This window comes from Pyrus communis, chromosome 9, assembly GCF_041283825.1.
Source record: "Pyrus communis isolate YQ-2024b chromosome 9, ASM4128382v1, whole genome shotgun sequence".
NCBI lineage: Eukaryota > Viridiplantae > Streptophyta > Magnoliopsida > Rosales > Rosaceae > Pyrus > Pyrus communis.
In genome coordinates, this window is record NC_142573.1 from 21,816,627 (window position 1) to 21,838,856 (window position 22,230).

Consider the following 22,230-nt stretch of genomic DNA (forward strand, 5'->3'; position numbering starts at 1 on the left):
ATTGCCTTGAGAAATTCCTATTGTAGAAAGAAACAACTTTGACTAAAAGAATTCGCTTATCCCTTTTTTGTTAATTTCTTTGTAACCTGCTCTAACCCTCTTGGCATCTCTCTTGCAATTCTCGTTAAATTTAATACTATTTTGTTGAAGTAAGAAAATAAATCCTTAAAGAATTTAAACAAAAAAAAAAAAAAAAATTCATTGATTGCTTTAGTGCGGCGTGAACATGCCTAAACACTTGGAAAACCCTTTGCAACCATTGTCATACAGCCGCTTAAACACTCTGAACAACCATAATATTGTATTGTCAAACATTTATTCGTCCAGATTTCGACTACAAACCTCGTCCAACAATTTTGGTGAGCAAAACCATAACACATATAACAAAAGCAAACAAGTCATTATGATCATTTACTCTTACATTTGAGGTCCCATATCGGTTACCACATCTCCCATCCATTATTGCTTGTAGATTAGTATATAAAAGGAAAACAAGCAATTGAAAGTCACTAAGAGTTCGTTTGGATGTGTTTTTAAAATCATTGAAAGCGCTTTTGGTGAAAATATTTTTGGAACTAATCCTTAGTAAAAATGCAAGTAAATTCTGAAAAAAACACTTAAAGTGTTTCATGGAAGAAGCACATAACTGGTGTTTTTTGCAGAAAACACTTTAAGTGATTTTGGAACCAAAAAATATTTTCTCTAAAAGCGCCTTCAGTCATTTTAAAAAAAAAAACATCCAAACGAGCTCCAATTTTATTTTATTTTATTTTTTTTTTTTTGCCTCAAGAATAAGGCGTTGAGTAATTCAACAAAAATGCAAATATCCCTAATGATCCACAGGCAAATTCTTGACAACTTTCGGGTTATAAAGAAGAGTTTCGAACTCTGAATCTTTTGCCTACTCCTACCGTCTCACTACTGGGCTAAACCCAAACTGGCTCAAACCTTTCCGTATCAAAGGCAAGATAGAACATTTTTAACACAAGGTTGGTGAAACTAGAGAACTCAAATCCACACGAGAGAGAAAAAAAAAAACCTAATAAAATGCATATATAATATTATTAAAAGAAGCTGAAATTGGACGTCCCATATATGAGAACTTTGAAATTTCTCACTAACCTGTAAAACCGTGATCCCAGTTCATACACATCTGAGCAGCTTAGCTCTGAATCATGACTAAATGATACAAGTACCAAAAATCAATGACATAATTAGCAACAGCACATTATATATATGTATCTCTCTCTCTCTCTCTCTCTCTCTCTCTGTATTTCTTTGTTTGTTTAAGAACAAAACACCGTACAACTTTCAGTTGAAACCATCCCTCGTGTGACAAACGTTTCACCTTCTTTTTTCGTCGTCAAGATCTTGCAGAGAGTTTCTTCTTCATGACGATGAATTATATGAACTCTAAGTCCATACATGCAAAGTAGTACACACCAACAAAACAAATGCAATCGAAATAGAAAACAAAAAAGAAGAAAAATAATCAAAACAACGACAGTTTTTGCTTGCTATATTGTTACCACTCTCTCTGAACTCGTGCAACTCCCTCCGCTCTCTCTCTCTCTCTCTATGCCCGGAAACTTTTTTCTGTCTAACCCCACCATTGATGCACCGCAACACCTTCATCCCGAAGCTGCCCGTACAATGCCAAGCACTGCCAATATGCTCTGCGGCTTCTAACATTAATTTTCCCATTATGTCCCTGTGGCTTGCACTCCAAGAAAAGCTCATCCACCAGATGAATCGCTTTACTCTTCACCATCTCATCCACCACCTCGGCCTCGGCCTTCATCACCACGTACTCCTCCTCCTTAACATTCTTGTTCAGCCACTCTGACATTCCAGTCTGAACCACCTCCTTCCCGGAACTCTCCTCTGTCACGGTCTCGATCTTGTACATCTCAAAGTTCTTGTTCCGTGTAGGGTAGTTCTTCGCAAACCAGCTCGTCCCACTTCCGCCTTCCTTCTCCGGCAATCCTACGTCAATAAAAACCCTTCTAGGGTAGCTCTCGAGCGAGTCACCCATCAAGTCTGGGAGGAACCTCGTTCGCTTCAAGTACCGCCTCGATTTCCGAGACGCGGCTCTAGGGGGTTCTAGAAGCACATCTTCTAGCCTCTTCAACGCCTCCTTCTTTGCCTCCTCAGCCAAGAGCCTTCTTCTTCTGGGAGAGCTGGTGGTAGAGGATGAAGTTTCAGTTGCGTGGGTGCTGGTCTTCCCCATTGCCAAAACGGTTGTGTCCAATCGCCTCAAGTACACCATCTTGTAGTTGTCAGGCTTCTTGAAGCTGTTGGAGGCGTCATTGCTGAGCTGAAGCACGATGATCCCACCGATTTTAAGAGTCCTTTCGACGAACTTTGAGGCGGCAGGGAAGGCAGAGACGAATGCAAAGTCAATTGAGTTTTCAGGGATTGATCTTTGTTTGTCGGAGTTGATAAGCTCGATTTCGTTAATATCTTCGTTATCGAAGATCTGAGATGCTTTGGCAGCTTCTTCGTCCCCACTGCTTACAAAAACAGCTTTATGTGTGCCTCTCTTGTATAGGCCTTCGTTGGCCAAGTCCCTGAAGATCAAAGGCAGGAGCTCCAGATTAAGCATGTCGGATGAGCTAATTATTTCAGGCAGAGAAGTGGTTGCAATGGGGATGAGTGAGTGCAACCATGGGAGTGAGACGATGCACAAAGCCAAGATGAAAGAACGAGCGACGAGGACCAAGGCTCTGGAATCCGGAATTCGAATAACCAAGTACTTGGCATCTAGATACAATCCGATTGGAGCAGCATGCTTCGGTTGGTGTTTGGTATGGAAACCTTGGATCAAATTGACCGCCATAGTCGTGAAAAAAAATTGAGTACTAATGTTGTGTGCAAAAGTCGAGAATTACTAGACTGATAATTCGGTCGATGTGAAGACAGGTAAAATATTGAATTGTGAGAAAAAAAGAGAGCAGATGAAGGATTGTTTTGGGACAGAGAGGGAGATTTAGCGCGGAGAGCCAAAAGAATTTAACGAGTGCAAAACCGGGCGGCGGTGTGATTCCCACCCACGAGGGCCACACGAGTGCTTTGCATTCTAGACCATAACAACATCAACTGCCTCATCCTCTGCACCTCCATTTCTCTTGAATTTTCGACCCAGATCGGTGTGTTTAATGTGATTCTCCGCCAATTAATACACTTTACTTGCTCGTCATCATCATCATCATAACTTGTACGATGCATGTGTAAATTAGCGAGGCATTGTGGGTGAAAACCACATCACACGCCGATCAGAGATTCATGGAGGGAGGACTACAGAGGGAGGCGTTGTTTGTTTTTTTTTTTTTTTTTTTTTTTTTGGTCTAGTGGAAAATGATATGTACAATTGGGGGATGGGAGAGATGATATATGGGACAGTTAATTTACAGATAGGTTTTAAAATAGGGAGAGAAGGGAGAGGTCTTAAAAGATGGATGGAGCCAAATTTTACCGTGAGAAAGAAATGGCTGGTGCAACGAGATTTGAGTTTGGCCATTGCTTCGTCCTTCATGCATAGAATGCATGGAGTGTAATTTTCCCTATCAACCTGCTATAATTAAGCGTAATTGGTTGTAACAAAAACAGCGACTTCGGGGTGCCATATATGCATTGCTTCACTTGGAATCATAGCTATATGTTACATTTTGCTAGCATAAAAAGACATGCTTGCTCTGCTGAGATGATACAATGTAGTCTCCTTAACATTTTCTTTTAAAAATATGCTTATATTTTGAGTATATGTATAAAAAGAACCCACACACGTCCCTCGAAGAGCCTCAGCCCACCTTCAACGACCTCTCCCAGTTTTGTTCAAACAAACAATCTATCATTTGTTCAAAAAAAAAAAAAAAAAACACACAAACAAACAAACAATAACATTAGATGCGATCCGAAGGGGGAAAAAATTCAATGGCATTACTAGCTAGCTAGAAGCATTTATTTTGATTATAAATTAGAAACCATACATTTTCGGATTATAAAGTAGAAACCATACATTTTCGGATTATAAATATAGCTTTCGACATTTCGCAATAAGAACGTAGCTAGCAACTTGAGTTGAATGTTTCTTCAAACAAGCACATCAAATGAAATAAACAATTATTGACCCAAAAACTACCAAGCTTACATGGCGCGCAGACCGAATAACTAAGAACTAACTCCGTCCTTTTTGTGATTGATGTGGGCGTGTCACCTAGCCACCGAGGTGAATTGGACGAATAAGATGAATGTAGTAGTGATGTAGAATCACGCTATTGACTTCTAGACCAAGCGACTACGGCTGAGGAACACTCTCGATCTAAAGTTCTTAGAACCTGAAGACAAGATTGTTAATCTCGTTGTGAAGTTCAGGATCCTCTGCACAGGGTTCAACGGCTTCAACTATATTTGTGAAAATATAAGTGTGCTGGATCAGGTACAGGCTGTAACAGTAAAGATACTCAAAGGAAATGAGCATCTTTATAGTGAAAGTTGTTCGGCTAGATGAATGTCAAACTCTAAAGTGTACTTGGGATTAACCAATCATATAACACCTCGCTTCGCTAGGAAGTTGATGAAGTGACCTTTTTTGGCGATGGAATCAGAAACTCTTCACCAACTGAGACTTGGATAGGTAACCAACAAGGATAAGAGTGTTGTTTAACCAAACTAAAGGTCTCCTAGGCCAAGCAAGTTTTACAGCCCCAGTATTATTAATCACACTGAAGGTGTCGCCAGTTGTTGACACGATGATGTTTAACCAAACTAAATATATGTCAACTGTGGGATGGATCAATGATACGTGGAAAGAATGACCGAAATGCCGGAAGCCCATGAAGCGTAGTCCGGCAAGCTCGGCTTAGGCGTATTAAGGATATTAATTATGTCCCAAGTAAAGAAACCCTAATTATGATATCTTAAGGATTAGGCAACTAATCAAGATTCTAGGAAGATTGGGTATCTTATCCTAGATTCTCTCTTAGATAGTCTCCCGATTTGAAGAAGATTACTCTTCCTACAAGAACTATCAAGATCCCTATAATATACACAAGCATGGCTATTTATCGGGGGGACATGACATATCTCTCAGACTTCTCTCTAAGTATAATATTCTCTACATCACACATATTCTATCTATGCCTAACAAAGGCCTTTACGCTACCTCTACACGTAGACACGTCCATGGAGAACTCCTCTACTTAATACCCCACCATAGGCTATTCATCAAGGATGGTTCACCTCACTCTTTCATAAAACTACACCCGTAGTTTAATTCTCCTTCCTGTAGATATGTAGTCAATCATATTCAGATTCAACCACACCCCCAATCAACCCTGTTCTCCCCTTGCTGAAGGTCAAGGGCTACTTCGACTAGATTTCGCCTCCATCTGCAAATGTGCATGAATTTGGTTCCAACAATTGGTGGCTTGATTGAAAGTGAATTTGTATTCCCCCGACCAAATCACTTTATCGACATGTGAATCTACTTTGGAAAAAAAAAAATGATCAAACAAAGGAATTGTAGTAATTTCAATTGGAGTGGATTTGTGAGTCTCTCAAAATAATTGTATCAAAATTCCATAATTTAATTCCAAGTTGTTTGATCGTGGTGAAGAAAAGAAGGCCCAGTGCGCAGTGTTTTCAGATTGACATTTTTGGATGTTTTGAATATTTTGAAGATCAAGATGGCATATTTCAAGGAAGGTTCCTTCTGAGGATTTGTTGAGGATGTCTTAAGCTTTCAAAAGCGACAACAAAAACAAGGACAATGGTCACAATTACTTAATAAAGGATTGAAGAGTCACGAACCCCAACTCTATATGACTTGAAGAAGAGTTTTATTAATTGCAAGGCCCGGATTTTCCCAAGTGAACACAAAAAGAGAGGGTTTGTAATGCCTTTATTTATTTTTGTCTAATATCTTATTTATTTATTTTGTTCTAATATCTTATTGCTTTTAAAAGTTTATATCACTTTACCATGAAACAAAGAGTACAATCTGACTATTTGTTATTGTTTTACAAAATTGGTACATGCTGATCGCACATCCCCTCTTCTTTTTAGATCCTCAGCGTTGGACTAACTCAGTCCAACATCATTTTGGTGGAGCTAGTAACTTCGACAACAACACAACCTCTTTGATGAGCATGGCCAAGTCTAAAGACAGGAAGAAGTACACTCGGGTCAAGTCACCCCTAAAAATGATACAAAGTTCAACTCCGGAACTAAATCTCAAGTTCTAGGTTCCGAACCCACATATGAACCATGATGGTTCTACTACGCGGTATCACGATCTACGACAGGAAGAGTAAAAAGAAAGAGAGATGATAATCCCATAACTTAGGGACAAGCGTACCCAAGGATATCCGATAAGCATGGACCTAGTTCACCAGGAACTTTCAAGCCGAGAAGCGAAGGCAAGTTAGCCTCCGTGCAGGCCAACACTTCATCGCGAGTCCAACTCGTAAACCTCTCGTCTGAAGTCTACATGCAACTCTATTCAAGTACGTCAACACTCCAACTGGGGCAATGCAATCATGCCTAAAATCCATTATGCACACTCTAATGATCTTCAATAAAAAATTGACTGCCAGGATGAATTTATTCACAAGACCAATTAGAGACGAAAGCTAAGACGCCCAACTTGATTCCTATTGCTCCAGTCCTTCATTCTGTGAGGTTTTTTTTGTGAATTTTTTATTTTTGAAAATTCGTCATGGGAGAAGAGAAATTTAGATAATAAGAAAGCTTCACCATTTTTGCATTCTGCCTTTATATATATATATGAAGCATTTAAGGGAATGGATCCTCACTTTCTTTTTACAAAAAGTTAGGGATTAGTTGTGGGGCCCACATCATCTTGAACTTCAACGATCCGTACCGTCTATTTTTTAAGTTAGATCTCATAAATCATCTTTACAAAATATTAGCCAAATCGGAAAGATTGGAGACATCTAATTGAGTTTATAGAAAATGACGAACACGTGATAATTAAGTAGGCAAATGGTTTGAGATTAAATTGAATTTTTGCAAAAATGATATGTGAATTGAGATTTACAAAATACACAGTTCGGATCGTTAAAATTTGAAGTGGAATTAGTTCCATAGCTAGTCCCTTTTTTACCCAAAAATGAGAATTCCTTGCCTACACACACACACACACACAAATACACGTTACACGCACATTCTTTTTTTTTTTTTTTAGTGAGGGATTCTGCTTATAAGAGAGATTTAAATAGAATATTTAGTTTACATTCTTCTCATTGCATTGCAGTAGAATTTTTTATTTACATTTTTAAAAGATATAAAATAAAATATAAATATAACTGTTCATCTAGTTGCATCTCCCGATGAGATGCTCTTAAAAAGCACGCAAGAAAATGAGAGGGGACCCAATGGCAATGGCAGAGACGGAGAGAAGGACAACTGTTAGCCTCCAATCGTCCACCAACTGCCAAATCTCGACCGTCAAAAGTACCCACATGGTCCCGTCCATCGTGTTGGTCGAACATTACAATTATCTCCTCGTTTTTCTAGGTGAGCAATCAAACGTAAAACAAACAAGAAAAATGCTCAAATAAAATTCCCAACAGGAAGAGCAGCAAGAACAATTCTCCTCTCTCTCTCGCTCGTTCCGCTCTCTAAGCTGCTGCTGTTGTTGTTCTGCTTCTGAATACTTCGTGTTTTGATGGAGAAGGAGAATATTTATGGTTTAGATGATGATCATGTGGGGAAGAAGATGAAGGGCAGTGATGGGGGTTTGGAAGGATTTGCTTTGGTTTCTTCCACAAGGATTGATTGGAAACCCAGAAGGAGATCACTAATATCATCAGGTACTACTTTTATTAATTAATTAATTAATTAATTGTTGTTCATGGAGAATTTAAGCTTGGTTTTTGTGATGCTTGCAAGATTTAACTTGCTTAATTTCTACTTACCACAATTGATCGGTTCAGTTGAGCTCATTCAATCATTCTTTTAGTTGTAAACTTGGTATGAATCCTAACATGATCCGAAAGATTAAAGCCAAAACACTTTGTTAATTAGTTTGGTCTCTCTTTCAAGAGAGAGAGAGAGAGAGAGAAGGAGAAAGACTTTGCTCATACCTTACTACGTGTATTAAATTGCAATTTGCATTTGTTTTTGTCTTCAAAGGATTACTTACTCCTTTTCAAATCCAACCAAAAAAAAAAAGGTTTGACTTTTAATAGCAAGCACATCTGATTTTTTATTAATTAACCGAACTGTGAGCATACTTTTATTTCATAAAAAAATGCGACCATACACATTAAAAAAAGAGGCAACCATAAGGTTTATTTTAGGGGTTTTTTTTTGTTTTTAATTTTTTTTTTCAAATTGAAATTTCGTTTGATAACTGTTTTTAAGTTTCAAAAAATGAAAACAGAAAACTATTTTCTTAATTTTTCAAATTTGGGCTTTTCATTTTTTTTTTTTTTTAAACTATAAGTAGTTATCAAATGGATTTTCAATTTTTTTTAAGAAAAAATAAAAACGAAATATTTATCAAATGAACCCGTATTTATCCGTTCTTCATAGTCACTTCGTTTTGGATGCGTTAGAGGTCTATGTGTTTAATTATAAGAATTCCAGACCTAGACATCACATAACCAAATTGGCTACTAATACTTTGCTCCTCATTCAGCACTAAAGTTCAAATCTACCTTCATTAAATTAGGATTTTTTTTTTTTTTTTTTTTTATCAAATCATTTAATTGAGATTGGATTAATAAAAAAGACATATCTCCAATATATGTATCATATTTCTTATCTTCATACGGACAAATTTATGGTCGAAAGTTCTATTTCCTATTAGCTTATTTTATTATCATCTCACATATTGTTGAATACACCCTTCGCATATTTAATTCACCTCACATTTGTTTTTTCAATTATAATTTATTTTAACACATCTCAAAAAAATTTCCCAAATACCGCCATCTCATATTTTCTATATACACATCACACCCTTGACATCTTAGGCGCAAATTCGTATTTTATGTTTTTATTTTTATATTTACTCCCAACACTCTTCACATATTCGAATTATGAGGTGGTTTCTACGTTGTTTCTTCTCCCTTTAAAAGATTGAAGATTTAGGTTCAAGAATCATCATTGATAGAAAAATATGAAATCTTACATCTTGTGAAGCTTCCGAAATGTCGATTTCATGTTACATTTGTCAAAATATTTTTTTCGATCAAGATGTTTATAGTTTCATTGGTTAGGGTTTTGTTCTACAATAAAAGGGTGAGAGTGGTATTGAGAGTTGAAGAAGATAAATAATTTTGGGATATAAAAGTCAAAAGTGATTTGGGGTGTTGTTAGATTTTTTTTTTTTTTTTTTAAATATTTCTAAAGCTTTATGAGGTCGAAATTGTCAATGCATATTAGAGTGTATAAGTCATTTAATATCAAATTTTAATGTGGAGTGTACTTAACATTATGATGGGTGCCAATAAAAAAGCCTTTCCTGTTTCAATATTTTTTTAGGCTTAATTAGATTTAAACGCTTAAATTTAAAAGTGTTTTTTTTTTTTTTTTTGATCAACCATCTTTGCCTTTTAGGATTTAGCTTAGGTGCATTAGGCCACATTAGTATTTTTCTTTTATCAAATTAAAAATTATTATTTAATTTTTTATGTTGATTCCTTAATTTGTCCTTTAATTAGTTGAGCCTTTTTTTTTCTGCCAATTTTTGTAAAGTATTTTAGAAGTCGTGGACTCTTTTTCAAAGGAGATAATCTTGGGTTTTCTTTCAAAATATTTAGGGAAAATTAGAATCCCTACACTTTTCTAATACTCTTTAGATTAAACATTGGCTCTATTTTGAAATTTGATTAGAACGCCTAAATAATAGTCATGTTAGCATTTTTATATTTATTTAGATTACATCTAATTATTGTGTTTTTTTTTTTTTAATTTAAAATGTTAATTATCATCCTTTAAGGTTGATATATTTTTGTATGCTTCCTGTTTTTTTTAGGAAGCCAGTTTCTTCTCCCACATTTGAGCTGTATGGTTTCTTCTCTCACATTAGAATTCTGTGATCCTCATTTTTTTATTTTGAATGGACTTATCCATTTCTATTAATGGTTGTTTTCACTATTTTATATTGATATCATGTGAGATAATTAGACATATTATCTGCTTTCGGAGGCTTGAGACTGGTACGTTCATATTATATATTTAAACGTACTGAATACGTACCAAGAAGATATATAAAGTAACTTACCAAATATGTTTTTTTAAATAAATATAAATGTACGAAAATAATATATAAATGTACCAAATACATACAAAAAAGAAATATGAACGTACCAAAGACATACCAAGAAGATATATAAAATAACGTACCAAATACATACCAAGAAGATATATAAAATAACATACCAAATATGTACTAAGGAGAAATATATGTTTAATCAAGATGAAATATATGTAGCAAATATGTTTTTTTTTAATGAATATAGACGTACCAAATACATACAAAAATGAAAACAAACATACCAAAAGGTATATTAAATATAATGGCAAGTCGTATTCATGGGTGTTTTGAAAGACTTTTTATTGGAATTAAATTCTACAATATTTATCTACAAGATTTTAGGAGTTTTGATGTATTATCTAGGAATTAAAAGGTATATTTATATAATGGCAAGTTGGGTAATTTAAATTATAAAAAAGGCTACTTCTAATCCATGTGGCATCTAAATTGTAGGAAAATGTTTAATTAAAACTCTAAAAGGCATAAATGTTTAATCTCAAAATTTTAAAACCTAGGCATCTGTATCATAACCCCTCAAATATTTATCCAATTATCTCTTTTTTATATTTTTCCAAAAAAAATATTTTTTCTTGTAAAACTAAAGCATAATTTTATCTTCAAGATAAACAAAATGGTGGATGTTTATTTTTCTTTAAATTACTATGTATGCATTTCATTGAGAGAATCATTTTGTATACACTAATGATACGTTTATTATTGGTTTTCATACATTGCTTTCTTCTTATTATCAATTGGTACGTCTGTTTTTAATATTTGATACGTTCAGTTTTGTACATACCATTGATTGGTACATTTAGTTTCAGTACTTGATACGTGTAATTTTAGTTTTTGGTACGTTTAATTTTAATTTTTGGTAAAATATCGTTGATTGATAACTTAATAATTATCTCTCTTTATTTTGGATTTAATAATATAATTTTGGTTTAAAGAAGGATATATTTTGGAGCTTTGGATATTATTTTTAGTATAAATTGGTGGATAATTCAGTATTGTATTTTTAGAAAGAGGACAATTTAAAAACGTGGCACCAAAATTGTAGAAAGTAGTTCAATAAAAAGTCAAAGCTAGAGATATTTGGTCTAACAAATTCCAAAATCAAGCACCTAGATCAAATTCCCTTAACCTTTTTTGAGATTTATGATTGAGTTGCACCCATGTACAAATGACCTAATTGAGTACAAATTTCTTATCTGAACTTTAGTATTAGCGGTATGGTATGTATGTACAAGGATCACCACACACTACCTCTATTATCTTTTGTATGCAACCCGATATAGCAGTAAAAGCAAGACGTGTACCCGGATCGACTCAACAAGTTCCCATTGAAATAGGATCCACACACAACTCAACCGATAAGCTATTGTACATTAGTGTCCTGTACTTGTATACTGAAACTCCTTCTGTTATTCTACTCCATTTATCGATCACTGCATTCTGGTTCGAACTTTTAATGCCACCACCTTGTACAAAATATGCTGCATCTCTCAATTCGATTGCACTAGAAAGTGAATTTGTTTCCCACAGCTAGAGGGAGGAATATAGACAAGGTAACAGAAGACACTGCTAATGATAGTCCCGACAAACACGAAGCGTCCATCACCAAAGAGGAAATGCAGGACGTAACTACTGCTGCTGAGCTCTCTGAACGTCGAAAGGCCCTTTTTGAACCCTTAGAACCTATAACAAATATCAATGGCAAACGTCCGTCAGCTGAATCCTTACTTCCTCCACCGGACTTTGATGCCACAACCTATCCCAAAGGGTGGCTGATTGGAAAAAAGAGGAAACTAGTTAACGTTGATGTTGTTGAGAAGATGCGGACGATTGCCGTTCAAGAAATGAACAGAAAGGTGTCATTTCCAACACCTCGCATCGTCTCCAACCAAAGGAAATGCTTTTGCAACGTATTAAACTGCTATTATTTGTTGTCGTTTCAGGATAGGGAGATCGACGGGCTAAACGAGCAGTTGGAAGAGGATGCCAGGTGCCTAGAGCACCTGCAACTCCAACTCCTCCAAGAGCGAAGCAAACGTGCAGACGTGGAGAGAGAGAACGCAATGCTGCAAGACCAGATAACCATGCTCATGAACATGTTGCAAGATGACCCCGTGGACGACGAAGGCTCCTGACGAGCCATAGATGTTGTTTGTTATTTGTTTCCTTATTCATTTTGTACATTTGGTTGGAGAAAGTAGTCACATAACAGATGCTACACAGTCTAATATTGCAGGTGCTAATGCCCTCTGCACATGCCTATTACTAAATCGTGAGAATCTTGCGAAGGTCATATGTCAAAGTATGTGTCGAAGCTGTGCTTATCTTGGCTAGTTTTATGCGTCAAATGATTCCTCATCCATAATTCAAGTTCGTTCGCTGTCACTGTCACCAAAGGCCAATGCCGATGCATCAATAAATCTCAGTGACGGCTTTGTTAAGCCAAAGTGATCATCAACACGAAACAAAATTAACAGATAGTAGTGTTCTAGATACACTTCATTAAGAGCACACCTAGCCTTTCATTTCTTTCGTTTGCAATTGGAGATAAACAGGTTTGAAACTTCTGTTTAGTGTCCCTCTGCTGCGTGAAAGTTTACGGTCTCGAAGAGAGGGAGGCAAAGCAATCTGTTGAACGATATCAATTTAACAAGGAAACAGATGACGCCGATGGGCCAAAGAGATCACAGAAGGGCAGACTTTTAGGCCCTATTGGCACATCTGATACTACTAATAATACGGAGTACGATGTTTGATGTCCGTTTGGATTAAATAACCATCACATTAAATAATCCGACCCCACCTCTGATACCCGCTTAGTTATACCGCCCAAAACCTTGATATTATTTAGTCGGCTAGAAACAAGCCTCTCTCGCTCTCTCCATCCCGCATCGCTTGCTCTCTAATCTGAATCCCAGGTTCTTCTCATCCTCCTCCTTCTCTGTTCCGCCCTCCTGCAACTTCTCCTTCTCTTCCTTCTCTGGTCACCGCGAACAGCGTAAGAGGACAATCGCGATGGACTGATGAAACTCGAATGGGAGAAGCAAAGTGCTTCAAATTACAGAGAGTTCCTCTCGCGGCTCGCTCTACTCTTCTCACATCGCTTGCTCTCTCCTCTGAATCCAAGGTTCTTCCTCCACTTCTGAATCTGAGATTCTTCTTCCCCCTCCTGTTCCGCTCTCCTATTGTTCTTGCAATTTTTTCTTCTCTCTCTATTCTGCCCTCCTATTTTTCTTCCAACATTTTTTTATTCCAATCTGATTGTTGTTTTTCTCTCAAATTTTTGCAATTGATTTTATAAATTTTCAATTGCTAAAGAACCCATCTGCCTCCTTTGGGTCATATCCTTCATAACCATTCTACTTTTGCTGGGCTAAAAGGTGGGTTTTACTGGGTTTCTTGTTGCTGTCTTTGTGGTGGGGTTTAGTTCAAGGGAGCAGACGGGGAAGATCTGGGAACATAAGAGATGATTTTTCAGAGTTTTTTTTTTTTAATTTTATTTTAAGTTTGATTCCCCTATCCGGTATAATGCCAAACACAGGATAAATAATACAATCATTAGTCCGATACTGCACCAAACGCCCGATTAATTTAATCAGAACTATCCGATGGCTATTTATCTTATCCTATCCGACAGAAATAATCAGTATAGTCCGAGCTGTCAAACGAGGCCTTAGAGTGTTAAAAAAACTCACATGGCTAAAAAAGAACACTGTTCATTGTATACAAAGGTAAGACGAGTACTGTTTTTAAGCGCCACCCAAGCCCCTCCTAGGTACTAGGTGCTAGCTACCATCCCGATTAATTCCTAAACGTTTGAAAAATAAGAACTAAGTTGGCGCTGGCTACCGTCCCGATTAATCCCTAGGCTTTTGAAAAATAAGAACTAGGTTGGCGTTATAAACACCTCAGGATTCTTCATCAACGAACGTACATTTCTGAATCCCTTACACGTTTTAACAACCTGCACCTGTTGTATTCACAGACGTGAGAGCCGCCATTTAGATTCCTATGCTTTTGTACAAAGACTAATCCGGGAAAGTAAATGACTACTCCCTAGCCTAATTACATCATAACCTTATGACCAGTTAAAAAGAAACTGAGGAAGAGATGCTATCCTGGGAATATTAAGAAGCAGCTCCCCAAATGAATCCCTTCTCGGCATGGTCAGTCCCTGCTTGTCATGAGAATCATCGTTGGGCTCGCCCTTGGGTGCAGGAAAACCTTCTACAGGCTTACTCTCATGAGCTGATGCAGAAGCGGAGTTGGTTTCCGCTGCTTTCCAATCATTGCTTCCATTCAACCACTCATCGCTTCTGACTTGCAAGTTTAGTTCTGTAGAAGGATCCTTTTGCAAAAGGCAGCAAAGGGAATTTACCCTCGTCATGAGGGACTGCTCATCAGAGGGTAACGTGATTTGGGAGTCACTGAACAAGTACTGCGTAATCTCCTCCAACATGTCTGTGCTGGGTTGTTCCTTTCCGGAAATACAATTTCCAATGTGGCTTACGAAGTCACTCACTGACATTGACGAAGGAAGTCCAGGAACTTTTATTTGATTGAACTTGCCGAGCGTCTTTGAGGTTCTGGCAGTGTCCATCACTGTATGTAAGAGGACAGGTTAGGCACAGTACTTGTGCAATGCAGTCTCCATAACAAAATTCCACGACAAACATGAATCTCATATGAAGTGCATGCTTAAATTAATAGAGATTAACATGTTTTTATGCCATAAAAGGAACTCATGCCGAGATACACGAAGACCACATGCTTTTAAGTGTAGCAACCATTGACGACATTGCTCAGACCAGAAATCCAGTGTATTCATCTTCTAGATTAGGAGGACATAAATCCTACTAGCTCTGGTCTCAACTTTCTCCAGAATTTATATAATAGAAATCAATTGTCGCAAAACAAAAGAAAAAGGACATCTTTCCATGGACAACTACCGTTTTTTTTTTCTTTTCCATATGAGGGCTACTTGGACTGGCATTTCATTGATCTCTAGGTAGCAGATGATTTCTTCCAAAAAAAAAAACATTTAATATCATGCTTGGTGTACACAAGGGGTGGGTGACTTGCTTCCTTTTTTCTGTTTTGGGGTAAAAATAGATGATTTCCTGCAAATGAATGACTTTCTTTCTTCCTACGGGGCGTGAAAAAAATATCAGGATCTAATGCACTCAATAGATAAGCTACAACAATCTAACCTATAATGTGCATCCATGAAACTATCTTAGTGAAACAATTACCAAAAAGGTAGCAACATCTATAGCTCCCTTAACATTCATTATCTTAGGGCCTGTTTGTAACCATTTCACTTCTAGGTTTTAGTTTTCATTTTTTATTTTACTAGATATAAAGAGAAAGTAGGAAAGATGGATGAACCAAGAATGTGGATGGAGTGTGGTAGGAGGGACGATGGCGAAATGCACATGAAATTGTCATACAAAATGAATACGAAAAACTAGAAAAGATAACCTACTTAAAATTGTTTTCAGCTTTCATTTTTGGTTTATGTTGGTACATTTCATGGTGGCGTATTTCTGTACAAATTAACTTGATTAACCAAATCAGCTGCAAATTAAAATATGGAACATCATGTTTCAAATTCCATCTTTTTCTACTCGTTACTTGTTTCTTTTCAGATTTTCTAATCCCTTATTCAGTGAATGTAACTCCTCTTATCCTCTGAATAGATAGTACCAGAAAAATAACCAATCCCAACCCATTTACTGAACCAAAGGGGACGCTGATGAAGAGACTTTCAAACATAATTCTCAGGCTCACATACTTTGCCAACAGAATTTCTATTGCAGGGGATCCGTAAGTTATTTTGTGACTATTTATTCTATACATGCAGAGACAGAATTGACGAGATATATAAGCTTCTAACTCAGGTTACTCAACGATATGATGAAAAATGAAAACTTGTTAAACGCAAGAAATAAACAGAACTGCAATTGCATGGGAATAAAATCTTAAACCCAGAAACACAAATTTTAATTATAAGTCATGGGGGAGGAGAGTGAGGATTGAATTTTTAGCAAATATAGTAATTAAGCAGCTTTGTAATACCATATGGTTGAGTATTTATCACTGTAACAATTAACTCGGTTTAAGGTTTGCAGATTTACCTGTACTAGGTGAAGAAATTTCCTGGGAATAATTTTGAGGAGCTCTACTACTAAAATCTTGTTCATTTTTAGATGGTGACGAATGAGCTCCAGAAGGTGATGCTGATTCCTGCAAACCAAATATCGCAGACCCCTCTTCATTCTTTGTTCCAAACTGATGTCTATATTCATCATCAGGGCCACCTGTTACGGTAGCTCTAGCATCGAAGAACGGAGATTCTAACACAATTTCTGGCTGCTGGCTTAAAAAGTTGAGACGAGGATCACATTGAATAAGCTTTTCGAAATGCTTGCCAAAGAGCAACCCTTGTGGGCACTGCAGAAAATGCCGCCTAAGACAAAGGAAAAATTAAATTAAATTTGGAACACAAAAGATGATAATTCTCCACTCTACAGTATGCATAATCGGTTGCAAACTACTAAATGAACCTTGTAAAACATTGGATATGTAAAACATTAGAAAAACATCAAGGCATACCAAGTCATTTATAAGGAGTTCCTGCACCATGTTTTCTGAAGCTACCGTGCATATGTGTGCACATACGGATATATATGATTTCCACGAATGGAAAGCTAACCACTTGTGGGATACCTAACCCAGTGAGATACATGACGATTGGAAAGGTACGAAGTCTACATGCCTATGTTTGCTACAAGTATCCTTGTATTCTCATTTCACAGACCCAGACTTTGCAGCTTGCTTCATTCATTTAGTACATTTTAATGTGGGCTAACCACCTTTTACATGTGCGAGTGACAGACAGATAAAATAATAAAGTTGCTTAGATGGTTCGGTTCTAAACTTCATGGTAAAGGGTAAAATGATATATAGCATGTTGCCGTATGGCAAGATAATAATTCAGGAGATTGTTTTGGACATAACTGTTCTGTACACCATCACTCTAATTTGGCGAACAAAAAGTTTTACCCTTTATATAAGCTTCTCAATGTTTTAAAAAGTTCTCATAACTATAGTAACTAACCCATACCACTGACGTTTCAAATAAATATGTAATCAATCTAGGAAACATTCTGACAGAGATTCATGCTTTGGTGCTTAAAGCATCTAACTACTGACTACAAGGTTAGAGATACCTGTTCAAAGTGGCTTGTCCAGCAGTAAAATCAGATGTTGCCTGCCACAAGGTATGTTTCCTAGGTTGCGGATTGGTCTCCCTAAAGAAAAGAGGCGGTCTGGCAAGCTGCACCAAGAGATAATATAACAGATTATGAACTGATACGGTGTAATTCCCAAGGGAAAAAGGAAAATTATGTTAAGAGTGACAATTACCACTACATCCAAAGTCCCCGGTCCATCATCCGGGTAGTTTGCCTTGATAGCCACGACATCTGACCACTGAATTTCCATCTTGTTCTTAAGACTACCATCAAGCACTTCCCATACAAGTTTATGCTTGGCAAAATAACATTTCGCCACCAAATCTCCTTCGTATCTTGACTTATACTGCACCAGAAAATCGATAATACTTCAGTGCAACATCCACCATCAATACATTAAACAAAATCGAATACAGAAAACATGTTCGTTTTTGTATACCTCCCAAGTCCCAATCCTAAGAAGGGAAGCCGGAAAGTTCATAGCTTTGAGCTTGTCTGATGCACCGGAAGTAGCAGCTCCCTTGTGACTTCTCTTGCCTAGGGTTGCCAATTTAGCAGATTTTTCTTGAGACAGCTTCATCTGGATCAAATCCAAAAATGATGGACTTTTTTTGAGCTGCAAACCGAGCGGACTCGGCTCATCCAGCGGATGGCACACCCATGCATCCACATCGCCCGGCATCTGTGACACAAACACCATGAAAAATCAGCACACTCTCGATACATCACATCAAATTTGAAAAAAGCCATATTCATTTCTCTCTGAAAACGACTGCCTAATCTGTTTGGATGCTAAGAAAGTACAAGAAAAGTAAAAAAATTCAATCAAGCTAATTCAAAATCAAAAAACACGGGGAAAAAAAATATTTTCTTCCTGAAAACGACTCCCTAATCAGTAATCCGTTTGGTTCTAGGAAAATTCAGGGAAATCAAATCAAATCAGCTCAATCTGTGCTAATTCAAAATCAGATAATACGAAAAACAAAATTGAAAGGAGATGAACATATACCTGCGGAGATGAGTCGAGTTTGAGCCGTTTGTGACTCGCACCGCGTCGGGTGCCACACGACTCATCGCCGTCCAACTTCACCGTCACCTTTCGCGGACTCATTAGCTGACCCATCGGCGCTAGAATTCACCAACCCCAATCTGACTCGGCTGCACAGCGAGTTAACTCACCGAATTTTCCGATCCCGAAAATGTTCATAAAACTTCGCGTCAACGAAACAATAACCGCGTGGCGCTGTCTTCTTTCCTTTTAAGGCAGACAGCCCATGGACGACCGTCACGTGCTACGCACATGTCCCACCGATTCGCCGTGTTCGCGCACAAAAATAGACTGGACCCGATTTACGTAAACGCCCTTGGGGTTGGGCAGTGACTGTGCTCTTGGAGGCAGGCGGCGGCGGCCGATGACGTCAGCTGGTTTGGCGTGTTCTGTCGGGCCGGGAAGTCACGTGCGCCCACTTGCGTGTTTGGATAAAATTGGGAGCGCCCGCATTCTGAAGGTCGTGTGCTGTGCAGTTGATTTGGGATCAGGATCCTCTCCTAATCTAAGGATGAGGATCCTCATGATTAAGGGATGTGGATCGTTTGATGAAAATTCAACGGTTATAATTATTATAATTTTAAAAGAACTTTTTGTTTGTAGCCGTTGGATTTTCATCCAACGATCCATATCCCTTGGTCATGAAGATCCTCATCCTTAGATTAGGAGAGGATCCTGGTCCGTTGATTTGTCTGATAACTGGCCGGGTGAGTGATGAGTGTGCAGAGTGTCTCGACACGTATGAATTTAAAATCAAATGAGGATTCTTTTTGGATCATCTTTGTGAATATTTTGAGGATCTTCTAATCATTTTCTTTTATCATATATCGTGCGATCAATTTTCGTTTTATATTTAATTTTAAATAAAATAATTTACAATAATTTTCGATCGTACGTTATACGATGAATTGATGTGATTAAAAGATTATCGAGATCTTCACAAAAAAGAATCCGAAAAGATCCTCATTCTTTGAAACCGAGGGAAAGTCTGCCAACGTCCTCATTCTTTGAAACCGAGGGAAAGTCTGCCAACGTGTTCCTGTGGATAAGGCTCAGCACCTACTTGTCAACTTGCCTTTTGGCAGTGGATAATTTATAAAATGGGTTATTTGCCTTCTTTAAATGATAGGGAGATATTTTTCGTTGATAATGTTAGAAAGATTACAATTATAAATTAAATTTGTAATTTCAATGGGTTGTTAAGATCTATTCTAATTTTTGAAGTAAAACTCAAAGTTTAAGTTCGAAATTTATCCCAACTAGATCTAACATTTGGGGCAAATATGAGTTTTAGTTCAAAACTTATTTCTGAAGCAAATTTAGGTCAGGATTCTCTTGGATTAGTGGGCTTAACCCACCATATATGTTTATTTTTTTAGTTTTAGTTTATAAATTCATTGAATCTAATCGCTAAGATCTAATATAATCAAATTTAACAGTAAAAAAGAGATCTAACGGTCCAAATTTAAATCTAATAGCTAAAGTAATTAAAAAAAACTTTTATGTGTTTCATATTCTTTCATAGTGTTCCTTGAGTTTCGTGGTGTCGGTTTAGTGATTTTTCAATATTTTTCAAAATCTAAATATTTTTATGTTAACTGTTCATAAAATTAAATTGGTGTAGTCTACATAATTTTTTTTTTTTTTTTTAAGTTAATGCTAAGGAAACTAAATTTTTAAATATTTTTGAAAACTAAATAATGTGTCATCAATAAGAAACAAGCGCATTAATCGACACTCAATTAATAATTCAATCATTTGCAACTACATCATTTGTTTTGCAAAGTTGGTTTAACATTACCCTTTTATTTAAAGGTAGTGCTAGGAAGACCAAATTTGTAAATCAAATTGTGTAAACCAAATAATGTGGTTGTTGACGATTGGATTATTAATTAAGTATCGATTAACGTACTTATTTCATATTAATGACACATTATTTGATTTGCAAATTTAATTTTCCTAACATTATTCTTTATTTGTTAACCAATAAGCTTGTGGTGTAGTTGGTTAGTAATTTTGGTATAAATTAAAAACTATTCCAATTTATGTTAAAAAGTTGAAGGTGCCTGTGACATCCCACATCGCCCAGGGGAGTGATCCTTATATGTATATTCCCATATCTACCTAGCACGAGGCCTTTTGGGAGTTCACTGGCTTCGGGTTCCATGGGAACTCCGAAGTTAAGCGAGTAGCGCACGAGAGCATTCCCAGGATGGGTGACCCATCGGGAAGTTCTCGTATGAGTTCCCAGAAACAAAACCGTGAGGGCGTAGTTGGGGTCCAAAGCGGACAATATCGTGCTACGGTGGTAGAGCGGGCCCGGGAAGTGATCATCTCAGGCCGGGATGTGACAATTTGGTATCAGAGCCTAACCCTAGTCGTGGTGTGCTGACGAGGACGTTGGGCCCCTAAGGGGGGTGGATTGTGACATCCCACATCGCCCAGGGGAGTGATCCTTATATGTATATTCTCATCTCTACATAGCACAAGACCTTTTGGGAGCTCACTGGCTTCGAGTTCCATGGGAACTTCGAAGTTAAGGGAGTAGCGCACGAGAGCATTCCCAAGATGGGTGACCCATCGAGAAGTTCTCGTGTGAGTTCCCAGAAATAAAACCTTGAGGGCGTGGTCGAGGCCCAAAGCGGACAATATCGTGCTATGGTGGTGGAGCGGGCTCAGGAAGTGATCCGCCCTGGGCCGGGATGTGACAGTGCCACTCACGTATAAGGCTCTAAATGATAAGACATCGAGGATAATGGTACTGCGAGTGGAGATCCTGATCTAGCTACCACTTCTTGTAGCACGGTGACCATAGATTTGATACCATTGGCCTTAATCGGGGTTGGTCTATGGAGATAGGGGATTGAGGGTTACTGGGTTAGTCGGTGGTGACGGCGGGACTTGGGTTGGCTGGAAGCGTCGATGGGACTGATGTCCAAGGAGACACTAGGAAAAGAGAGGCATATATTATTTCTTCTTCTTCAGTTTTTACTATAAATTTTCAAAATCTTTTGTTTTTGTTAGACTAGTTTCATGTTCCTTTAACAATTTGGATGTAGATAAAGATTGTTAACGACTTCACCACAAGTGTTTGATTGATAGTTTTTCGCCGAGAGCTTGTTTGAAAGTACCCTAGGATGAAAAAATAATTACACTTGTGCTAAATGTTTTCCATTTAGTTCCATAATCTTTTGTGTATAGTTGTCATTGATACTCTCATAAAGGTACAAGTGTTATTTCTTTTCAAGGTTTCTTCATGAGAAACCAATATGAGATTGTGGTAGCACTCCTTGTGTTGAGCAAGTTTTAGAATTGGGCCTTCAAATTTGTGCTATGTTTTCAAATGAACATATCTGATTTTCAATTGCCCAGAAAGCATGTGTAACACGAACATAAGGGTGTTTTTGAGGTGCGGAAGAAGCAAGCGAATCATCCGTGTTGACAACGATCTAACGACTAAGAATAGACGAGCTCATGAGTAGAACCGGGTTGTTGTGACCCAGTGCATTTAGAAAATTTTAAATTTTTTTATTCAATTAGTATATTTTGTATGAGGGAGGGAAACAGGGAGCAAGCGGGAGGGTTGCTCGTTGAGCACGTTGGAGTGGGAAAGAGAAGGGAAT

At 37.4% G+C, this 22,230-nt stretch overlaps 3 protein-coding genes across 3 annotated transcripts; 1 reads left to right on the top strand and 2 right to left on the bottom strand.

Annotated features, from left to right (window-relative positions):
- Positions 1 to 1,040: 1,040 nt before the first annotated feature.
- Positions 1,041 to 3,411, bottom strand: LOC137740676 (uncharacterized). Its single transcript, XM_068480509.2, has one exon. It carries the CDS (start codon positions 2,837 to 2,839, stop codon positions 1,601 to 1,603), a length of 1,239 nt encoding a protein of 412 aa, XP_068336610.2. The 5' UTR covers positions 2,840 to 3,411; the 3' UTR covers positions 1,041 to 1,600.
- A 4,141-nt stretch (positions 3,412 to 7,552) lies between these two features.
- LOC137739727 (protein HEADING DATE REPRESSOR 1) lies at positions 7,553 to 12,668 on the top strand. The gene is given in 5 exon segments (XM_088699799.1): positions 7,553 to 7,835; positions 10,007 to 10,036; positions 11,834 to 12,159; positions 12,247 to 12,432; positions 12,434 to 12,668. Coding segments are annotated over 5 exon segments (702 nt in total). The 5' UTR covers positions 7,553 to 7,690; the 3' UTR covers positions 12,449 to 12,668.
- A 1,549-nt stretch (positions 12,669 to 14,217) lies between these two features.
- Positions 14,218 to 19,085, bottom strand: LOC137740380 (uncharacterized). The gene is made up of 6 exons (XM_068480256.2): positions 18,569 to 19,085; positions 17,999 to 18,241; positions 17,732 to 17,905; positions 17,536 to 17,642; positions 16,441 to 16,772; positions 14,218 to 14,905 (listed from the first exon to the last, which is right to left on the bottom strand). The coding sequence occupies exons 1-6, from the start codon at positions 18,680 to 18,682 to the stop codon at positions 14,382 to 14,384; spliced, it is 1,494 nt and encodes a 497-aa protein (XP_068336357.2). The 5' UTR covers positions 18,683 to 19,085; the 3' UTR covers positions 14,218 to 14,381.
- Positions 19,086 to 22,230: the final 3,145 nt, after the last annotated feature.